The sequence below is a fragment of the Cavia porcellus genome, unplaced genomic scaffold (genome assembly GCF_034190915.1).
Source record: "Cavia porcellus strain 051 isolate PalLab524CR breed Dunkin Hartley unplaced genomic scaffold, mCavPor4.1 scaffold_30, whole genome shotgun sequence".
Taxonomy (NCBI): Eukaryota; Metazoa; Chordata; class Mammalia; order Rodentia; family Caviidae; genus Cavia; species Cavia porcellus.
In genome coordinates, this window is record NW_026947513.1 from 39,715,377 (window position 1) to 39,726,456 (window position 11,080).

At 31.6% G+C, this 11,080-nt stretch overlaps 1 protein-coding gene across 2 annotated transcripts in view; it reads right to left on the reverse strand.

The window, feature by feature from the left end:
- The window catches only part of Tecrl (trans-2,3-enoyl-CoA reductase like), a 103,176-nt gene extending 95,028 nt beyond the window's left edge, over positions 1–8,148 (reverse strand). Inside the window, exons 1-2 of one of the 2 annotated variants that reach the window (XM_063240723.1) lie at positions 7,823–8,148; positions 5,032–5,106 (exon numbers count right to left, since the gene is read on the reverse strand). In XM_063240723.1, coding sequence (XP_063096793.1) covers positions 5,032–5,106; positions 7,823–8,053 — 306 coding nt within the window. In that variant the 5' untranslated portion in view covers positions 8,054–8,148. The remainder of the gene's footprint in view (positions 1–5,031; positions 5,107–7,822) is intronic. The other variant, XM_003463769.4, reaches the window with a different exon arrangement.
- Between the last annotated feature and the right edge of the window lie 2,932 nt (positions 8,149–11,080).

Genomic DNA, 11,080 nt, shown 5'->3' on the forward strand with positions numbered 1-11,080 from the left:
TGGAAATCAAACTATTACTTGCTTTTCTTGGAAGCATTACAAATCACCAGGCTGCTGTTGTCAATTATTTCCTTTTTTACTTATTCCATTGTTTACAGTTTTTCTTCTCTCCTCTAATGGACTGATGGATCAACTTACAATTTTAATTTCAAAATAAATATTCTCTTGAGTTCAAAATCTTCATTTGAGGAACTATTTTCAAGATGATAATATGTAATCTACTAACAGGTGTTTTCTTACTGTTATGTTTTTTTGTTTGTTTGTTTTTTGTTTTGTTTTGTTTTTTTTTGTAGTTCTGTATTACGTGTACCCTTACACTGCTTTGGTTTGTTTTGTGTTTTTCTCTTTTTCCTCTTAAATAAAAAAAAAAAAAAATCTTCACCAACAAAAGATGACTGATTTTCTCTGCTTGCCTGACTCACCAAAGGTCTCCAATACAGTTCTTTCTACTGGCCTCTCGACTTGCCTCCATGAAAAACGAAGAAATCAAGTACCATAAAACAGACACAGTAAATTATACCATTCTCAGAGCCTTCAGTTACTGAGGGCAATGGCATCACACACGCACATTTCCCAAACTTCACCCTTGACAATCAATCACGTCTTCTTCTTTCTAACTTCAAAGTATCCATCATTGCCTATATTCCATTCATTCACGTGCTGCCCAGGACATGCATCGATATCACTTCTCTAAGGTATTTCCCTGACCCACAGACAAAGTTATCTACCTTTTTTTACCACTCAAATTACTTTGCCCTCCCTTGCAATGTTTACGTGTCTTTAAATCTAAAATTAGTTTACTCTATTTGTCTTCCTCAGGAAAAGATAAAATATATGAGAATAGGAATTATTTCTGAGGCAATAATTATTAGCACTTAATAAAACCCGTGAACAGATATCTCAATAAATAATTATGTATAATTAACCAATTATGAAGTCTAACATTCACAAGTATAAGTATTGAAACTTTGGAAGTCATGGATCTTATATATTTCAGATATACTTTTCCTAAGTGCATCTTCCAAAACGTATTTATCCGTGAGATACTTCTAAACAGGGAATCATTGCATCTCATGTTTCAGAAAGCACTAATAACCATAGCTTAACTACAAAAACTATGCTTACATGATAGATGGTACATTTAAATGTAAATCATAGCCAGAATTTGCTGAAATGCACATAACAGCATATAATTATTTATAATGTTTCTCATGCATACTTTTCTAGATCATATTCATCCTATATTTACCATTCATTTGCTATACAATATTTACATCTCTATACACATCGTATCTCATTGCATATGTAACAGGTGCATGTGCTTTGGAACTTGACAGATGGATTTGAAATGCAAGAACTGATGGTATTGAAATGGCCCCTGTGGGGTAGCAGTGGATGGAGATAAAAGACACATTAGTGACTATGTGCAAAATTACACTTAGATAATAGTCAAGAAAAACAAATTCTGGTGTTCTGTTACATGGTGAGATGAATATAGTTAATAACGATTATTTTAAGTTTAAAATAGAGCAGAAAATATGAATAGTTTTCACAACAAAAAGATAAATATTGAGCTTATTTATGTAGCAAATACCCTAATTTGATAACTTTGCAGTGCACATGTCTATGATATTGTAACATTATACTTCAAAAAGTGTGAAATTATTGAGAATAATAAAACAAATCTCAAAAATATTTAAAAACTTTAAAGAGGTTATCTCTTTGGAAAATACTAACAGCCCTTTTTAACCATTTCAGATAACAATAATAAATATAATGAATTTTATACAAAAAATAAAGTGTAATAGACATACTAGAAATGTATTACTTGTTTTACACCTCAGCATAATGAAACTTTCCAGGTTAGTACTATCTAAAGGTTGCTAAGATCTAAAGTATAACTTTCACTTACAGAACACTAATCATTAAACAAATGTACATTTCACATACAATATAGAGTGATTGTATAATCATGATTGAAGGAAACTCAAGCATCAGTCTCCAAAGTAACTTGTTCAGATAGTAAAATAAGCATTTGTAAAGCTTAAATACAAACATAAATAAGTCGAATTTGTAGGCATAAACCAGTGCTTCACTGTGTCTCTCATGACATTAAAAATATTTGCAACATAATACATCTGCCATTTGGGGTGAGAAATTTAATTCAAGATAGATTATATTAATACATACACATTGCATCTTTGGAATCTAGAGCTATAAGCTGTTTTATATAATTCACATTTACATTTGAAAGTGATGATGGATACTGGGTCTTGCCTATATGCCCAGAAAAGTTTAGGTTCATTCACTTGCTTCAGAGGGATGACTAATATCATATGATTTTTTAAAATATAAAATTGTGATTCTGCCTTTTGCCCTTAATTTAATATTACAGGCTTAAAAACAGATTTAATTCCTTTGTTTAAATGAACACACATATCTTTACTACATGTATCTTAAAGATAAAATATGGTACTTAAGATCCCTTCTTTATTTCTAATGGAAGTGCTAATAGGTATCTTTTGAAATTACTTCCCTGTCCTTAAAAATCCTATGTGAGTCAGAAGTCAGATGAGTAAGAGCTCTCAGGGGCAGTGTGCTAGGATCTTGTTTTAAAAACTTATTAAATCAAACTTTGAAAAGTGAAGCATACATTATGTGCTATCTGGTTTTAAAGCTTGGTTCTACCATATGCTTGTATCATTTCAGCTCTGTGCCCCAATTTCTTCCTCTTTAAAAAGGAGAAATTCTAAGTCATTTGTAGGAAACTATTGTAAGGGTCAGAGATACTGAGCTATGCACAAGGACAAAAATATACTGTTAGATTTATTTTAAAATTCAAGTCTATCTGAACACAAATCTCAGAAGTCTTCAGGTCATCCTGCCTCGTAAAAGATGAGAAGAGGCAAGGAGACTAGAATGGAGGGAAGGATTACACAGAGGAAAAGTAACAAGGGAAAGAGGGGACATGGGTCATTGGCATATGCATGGTTTTTTGAACACTGTCAGAGGTCATTCTAATGCAAATTCCACTTCAAATTTACAGATAATGACATTAAAGAATGAATGTGCCAAGTGTCTGGTGAAACTTAAAACATTAAAAGTAACAGTGTCCACAATTAAATATTCTCCAAATCTCTAAGTAAATTAGTGAAGTACAATTGTTGGTTTGTTATTCTATACTTTCCTCTACTCTTCTCTGGTGATGACTAGTGTCTTTACAATTAGTAATACCAGGGCCAGGGAGTTAGCTCAGCAGCACAAGCGCTGCCAGGCAGGCACAAGGTTGTGAGTTTGATCCCCAGTGCCTCCCCTTAAAAAAGTACTATGATTAACAAGCCTGGAGAATTAGTGAATGCTTCAATGTTTAATGTTAGAATTCTTTGGTAAAATTTTTGAGAGTTATAATATAGAGAAAACATATGTTAGAAAAAAAGAGGACTGCTAAGCTCAGTTTCCTTGCGGAAAGATCAAAGGAAAGCGAATGGGAAGATACTCAGAACATTTATCAGCCCTGTTTTGAGCGGCTGTGCCATGCTCTTGAATCAATGACTTATCACGAGATAAGCTCCTGACATTTTCAAAAATAGAAGTGAGACAAGGATAGGCAACAAACAGAAATAATTCACTGGTAAAATTTAGTTTTTCTTCTAAGAGTCTCCATTATACCTTTTCAATTTATCATCTTTGACTACTTATTTTAATCATACGTGGAAATAAACTGAGTAACTAAAATAAATATTTTCCATATGCTTAGTGAAAAATGTTATCTTGAATCATCAAAACATGATTACCTACTAATAAATTATAGACAAATACAAAGTTAAATTATGTGCATCCCTATTCAAAACAAGCTAGAATAATAACTTAATTTGAATATAAAATTTATTTTCAATTATTACAGCTCTGTACCTTAAAGCTGTCTCTGTTAAACATTAATGCATTGCAAGTTCTAATTATTCTTCATAAATGTTCATTTATTTGACAGTCGCTGGGTAAACTTTTTCTGCTATGCACTATTTTAAATGCAAAAGATAGTTGAGTTAAAACAAACATAAACAAATAAAATCACCTAGGTGATTAGGTGGTAATAGGTCTTATAGAGCATTAAAAAACAAACATAAACAAATAAAATCACCTAGGTGATTAGGTGGTAATAGGTCTTATAGAGCATTAAAAAACTAAAGAGTCTAAGGAAACTTGGCAGACTTTTCAGTTTTACATAGTTAAGAAAAGCCTACAAGAGTATGTGACAGTTGTCATGTATTTGCAAGTACAGACTAGTTTTGATGAGGGAGTGGTAGCACCTGACACGCTTTAACAGGTTGCTGCTGGTTGCTGTGTGGAGATAATACTAAGTTGCCAAGGACAAGCAGGATGAAGTGTTGGGAGTGCAGGCAGGAGAGGTCATGGGCATTTGCCAGTCTGGAGACCTTTGATGGTATTATCAAGAAGATGGATTGCTTGTGGGGTGTGAGTGTCAGAGATGAAGCTTGTTTCCTCCAAGTCTTTGGCCTCAGCAATTATAAGGATGTAGTTAGTTGTCACATACTTACTTGGAGGATTCTGTGGAAAATTATTGGCAGAGGACTAAGTGCTCAGTTGTAAATGTGCTAACTCTGAGATACCTGAGAAAGAACCAGATGAATAGACAGACAGACAGATCGGGACAGGATTATTTTAGAGCTTGGGGGAAAAGGAAAGGTGCATTCATTAAGTTTATACATCATCAATAAGTACATGGTATTTACACTCTGTGGCTCAGTATGCTAAAGTTCTAGAAATGGAAAAAAATTCTGAAGACTGACGTGACAATCTATAGGTAGTAAATAAGATGATGAGGAGTCACTAGACAAAAAAGAAAAAAGCTAATGACATTCTCTGTAAGTTAGTATAGGAACTTAAGCATACACATTCATAATATACACATTATATGAATATATAATTCAAATGAAATTCAAATGACTTTTAGACAGGAAGGTGTGATTTACACTACCGGTATACTGACATACAAAATTAAAATGCACCTACAGATTTAGCCATGTATCTCCTCTGCTTTATTGAGACTTCAGCAGGTTTCAGTTCAGAGTCCTGACAGAGGATTAGCTGCAGACAGAATGAGAAGAGAAAGGAGGACACAGCAGGAACACTCCAGTAAGGCAGTGGTAAAAAGGGGCAGAGCCGGGGAATAGTTTGGGATTATTGTTGTCTATCTGCATGAATTTGTACATATGAGTGTCTGTTTAAGTAATAGAATAGGATTCATGTATTTTTTTATTGTCAGAAATTATCACTACAATATTTTGAGTCTGCTTAGTCTATCTTAAATTTTGAGTTGCACTGTCTGGACAAAAAGGAAATTTTCTGCAAAAGCAAATTTAACTAGATACATGAGGTCTACTCAAAATACTGGAAAATATTCCACCTAAAGTAAGCATTACAACAAATCATATCAATGGATAATCAAATATCAAGCAATAAAATTTAAATTCTGTGCTGGTTGTAAAAAGACTCATCCTTTAACTTTTCTTAAGTACACACACACACACACACACACACACACACACACACACACACATATATATATTTCGCATATTTTAGGATGATTATTAAAAATTCCGAAAAAGTAATTTTGTTTCAATTGTAGATTGTGGTCCAGGCATTATTCTGAGCTTTCCTTGTATATTACTATTGCTCTTCATTGTAAGATTTAGAAAAGTTTTATTAGGGTACACACTAAATGAATATATGTTAGAATGCTAGGGATCAGCAACTGTCTTTCCTAACCTTTGATATACAGGAGGGACTCAGAAAGAATTGAGTCCAGCTATGCTTAATGCCAAAGTTCATTGTTTTCACTTAGCTCATCATATTTCATAACACAGCAAGTACTGAAAGATTTGAACAAAGTTTTAAACAACACTTCTTTTATATACTGGGTTCATCCAAATGAAAAAAAAAATTGCATTTTTATCCCATCCTACTACTTAGCTATTATGTTGTTTTAAAAAATTAAAATTTTTATGTTTCACATTTAAAAGACTAAAACTTGGAAGAAAAATGTATAAATTGATCCATTTTTTGCTTAACCCTGCCACTACTACTGTAAATCAATATCACAAATAACATTATAAAGTATATAATTTTAAAATAAAACAATAAAATAACAATTATAAAATAACAACACAACACAAACTTATTTTTTCTGCAAAATCAGATGTGAGTACACCAAACTGAATGCCACACACGTGAGTGCAGGAACCGTGTCCAGGAATCCAGTTAATCCCTGTTGAGCCTACTGAGCTTCTGTTAGGTTTTACCACTCAGAGGCAAATACAAGTTCTCAGGCTCAAAGACGAGCTTCCCAAGAAAAATTCTCATCGCTAAAGAAGAATGCCTGGCTGAATGCATAATTTTCTCAATTTAATCAATACTCAGATTTGTAAGGTTACCCTCTTATCTTCAAATAAATTCTCAAAAGCAGAAAATCTAAATGCAGATGAGAAATCATTAAAAACCAATTTGCTTTTTATTACTCCAAAGTGAAAATCTGTGACTTATTTTCTGTTCATTCCATCTTCTCCTGATTCAATAAATGCTTTTCTCCTCAGTCCTGAACTCTTATGGTGAATTATTGTAAATATTGGCAATTTCTGGATGAGAAAGTTAGGTTTTAGATTTAAATAAAACTTTTTTAAAAATCCAAGTAATTTGCTGATGCAATAAACAGAAATAAATTATATCATGAATAAAATTCATATATCAAAATTCTGTTTTATATTTGGCTCCAGTAGAATTATAGAAAAAGTATGCTGTTTAAAATTATATATAAGGAAGTGGATTTGCGTCTCATACTTATTAACCACATAAACTTATGAAATGTCTCAAACTTTCTTTTATATCTGAAAATAAACATTATGCAATTGTCCATAATGTTATAATTAATAAACATGAAACTACATATATAGTCTTCTTGGAAATTTAAAGTAGTGAGCAATTTATTTTCATTTTCTCTAGAAGCTCAACTAGAGAATGGTTATGTGGGATAAATGATTAAATTTTATTTTTAAGGTAAAAACAAAAACTTGTTTAAAATTTCTGCATGGTAACACAAATTATTCTTTTTATATTAAAAATATTAATCTTTTTCATAAGTTAAACTAGTATTTTTATTTCATACTTGTAAGAAAAAATGTTTAGAATATTACCCATGAGTACATATATCTATTTTTACATACATTATATGTAAATATATATTATACATATATTCATATTTTAATTTTCTAACCCAAGATGTGTATATTTTTTCATTGCTTAGTGACACATTTGTTAATACGACTATAGATTGGTACCATATATTTGAGTAGCCCAAACATATAATGCCTAAATTTTGTGATATATACATAATAATGCTATTAGTGACATCTTTGCCTTTTGCTCCCTCTTTTCTGTAAACATTATTAAAACTCCATGATAATATTTATATTTATTGAAGTGCTTTAAGAACAGATCTAAAGGTAATTATCATGTAGACTGAGATATCAGTCAGTAAGAATTTTATTTCTGGACATTAGTCAACAGGGTCAGGAAAACCAGAACCTACTTGTTAGTCATCATGTAATTAATTTAAAGTGGGTATAAAAGAGGCAGCGAACACTTTCTCCTTAAACCGTGAATAAACTATCTCTGCCTTCATCTTAAAATTAAAATTAAAAACGAACAATTCATTTTACGCAGGGCTGTCAGCATTTACCCAAGTGGTCATTAATGTTGGAGTTAAATTAGAAAAATTTAAGTAAATAAATAAACAAATGAAACTCACCTTATCCACAATACATATCTGTTTCCTGGTTTGAGCATCAAGTATTTCAATCTCAAAGTGAGCAGTTTTTGCATGTTTGAGGACTGGAGATCTTAGAGGGCATGCTGAGAGTACAAACCGCGACAGAGTGTGAAAACTTCTCAGGTCATCGCTCACTGAGGACCTTGCAAATCCTTGAAAGAATGATTCTCTTTTGCGTTCTGAGTGAAGGAAATTTTGCCTTTTGAACATTGTGCAAACTGGATGGAGAATCTATCCTGTAAACAGACTGGTTAGTCAAGTGCCATGCCATCCCGACAGTCCGGTTTTATTTAGCAGGCTTGAAAACAACGCTGATCTTATTTCTATATATAGCACTATTGAGAAGTCTGTGGTGTGGCGTATTGTTTTACCAGCATCTGAATTATTTCCCCCTTTTATCTCTGATTCTTAATATAGCCACTCTTATCTGAAATTCCAAAACAAAGAAAGAATAGATAGCTCTTGGTATCTCTAAATTCTGGATGCACACATATTCAAACACAGCACACGATTACATGCACATTGAAATTTAGATATATTTAAGTTTAGCAGAGTTATGTACTTCTCATTACAAAAAGTCTATTATTTAACATATTGTCAGTGCGAATTAGAAATTACTGGCAGATGTAAATCATATATATTTGATAGACATATGTATTATTAAAGCTCCAAATAAACATCATTCAGTGCTATACATGTAAAATAGCTTAAGAAGGTAATTTATATAGCATGATATAGTAAATTCTTCATATAAAGAAGTAAAATATGGCAAGCTTTAAGATTCTCTATGCATAGAACTATGTCATGACTTGGAAAACAGGAGATAAGTTTTATATTAACATTTTTACACATTGAGGTCTATAAAATCATTGAAACCATATACAATATACACTATAAAACTAATTTCCATAACACTAAGTTATGGCAAATACAGATAGTCTCAGAATGAATAATGAAATGTAACACAATTTGGAAAGGGATTTTAGAAAGAGATTGGCTATACAGTTGGACATGGATATAAGGAGAACAAACAATTGAAAAATATGCTGCTGTAATTTGAAAAGGTATAAATAAAAAATAGTCTAGAATATTACTATAAAGTATAAATAAAAAATAAATCTATGAAGAGAGATTTTCTGTTGCCTGTGTGAAGCTAGTTTTTTTCCTTTTATAAATAAATATAATACTATAGATTTTATTCTTACCTGACATTATGCACTTGAGATGTACACCATTAACATTTTATGCTCCACAGCACTACACACAAAATTAATCATATTCAAGAACAAACAAACGAGTTATTTATGTTTTAATGCGTGTCAGTTTTAAAACATACATTGAATTAGTATAGTAGATGAGATTAGAGAGAAAACAGGGTACAGAACAATACAAAGCTTTGCAGGTCTTTGTGAAACACAAGAAACTTCTGTAGTATGTTGAACAGATTATGAAACTGTCTTCTAGAATACAAAGCAAGATCATTCAAGCTATTGTCTTTAAAAAAATCACTGTAGACAGGCTAAACTTGAAGCAGGAAGACCTGTTTGCAGAGGCAGTAAAGGTGAAACTGATGTTTAAATGGTAGCTACATGGATGGCAGATGGATTGCATTCCAGATTCCAAGTAACTTAGATATGAAACATAGGTTTTATGATCCCAAGGTAACAACAGAGGGAGAGGATATACAACACAGGTTTATTTATAAATAAATAAAGGGACACGTTTTCTTACACAACTCCAAGTAATATACGTATATGATCTCAAGAGAAGTTTGCATTTAGTCACAGATTTAATATAAATAATAAATGAGAAGTAATTAAGATAAAAACTTTCATATGGTAGAATAATGGCAGACTGAGCATGACTTACCCATGTGACTAAGCCAATGTCACTATGAGAAATCATTTTGCTATTGTGTAGCCACTATTCCAGAGAAAAAAAAGGTTGCCTTACTTCCCGGTAGCTCTCAAAACTTATTTTTGGTCTACCCATGAAGACATATGAGAGACAAATTCAGGGACATTCGATGAAGGACCTGAAGAGTACTCTTCAAAAGTGCCAAGAATATGAAAATTAAAGAATAATTAGGGACCTGAGACAAATCAGAAAACTGAGTTACATCTCAGATAGAGATGTAACAGCAAAAGAAAATGTGTTATTCTGAATTATTTCCTAGAGTTATACCAGCCAAAGGACATGAGAAGAAACCTGGTGAAATGGAAACATCTGCAGTTAATTTACCAGCCCTTCATCCCAAATAATTATGAGTTTCCATAATTGGATCTAGTTAAGAAAAGTTGACTAAAAAATAAAAGCCCCCGAATGAATCATTTTACTTTCATTTCAAAATTTGACTGTTAGATAATTCCAAAATGAAACTTGCAAAGCAAATATTGACCCACTAAAATAATAATATGAAAAAGAATATAAAAAATAAAATTAAGGAAAAGGCAGAACTGAAAGGAGTAAAATCATGTATATACTTCTATGTCAATTAACAATCTGAGAGAAATTTCAGATTTTATGCCACTTATTGTTTTTCTGTGTAGATATGCAGTAATTTTTAAAATGAAATGATATTTATTTGGTATAGTATTACATAACATTAGTATTATATAAATCATAGTGAGGACACTCTAAATTAATATTTGAATTCCAGAATATGCAGATCAATATATAAAATATACAGAAATTCAAAGTATTATTTTAAAAAATGATACAAAAAGATTTGGTGAAAAGTTGGAATCTTTATTCTAATTGCATTAATTATTTTAAATCAAGACAAATAAAAGATTGAGATATCATTATTCTTACTTTCATAGCTTTCTATCTTTTAACAGAAACATTTACTTCAACTTATTGTTTGTTTAAGGAGCTACGTCTCAGTCCATTTTAAAGATTAAAAGATATTTGAGAACCAGTTTTAATTTATACAAAACTTATACATAAATATAGTTTTTTATATATCACTGTTAATTTCAATGCACAATTTCTCCTATTAACAACTTGCATAATGTAATGCTTTTATTTATGATTGAAGAAAGACTATCGAAATGTGTGTGGGTCACATTTCTCTTGTTGTTGAGAAAAATATCCAACACTCAAAATGAAGGAAAGAAAGGTTTAGTTAGCTTACAGTTTAGGAGGTTTCAGTCCATACTTCGCTGGTTCCAAGGCAGGGTAGTGTGGCTAAGGGGCAGCTGTTCATGGCAGCCACAAGCAACAAGAGCAAAAGGG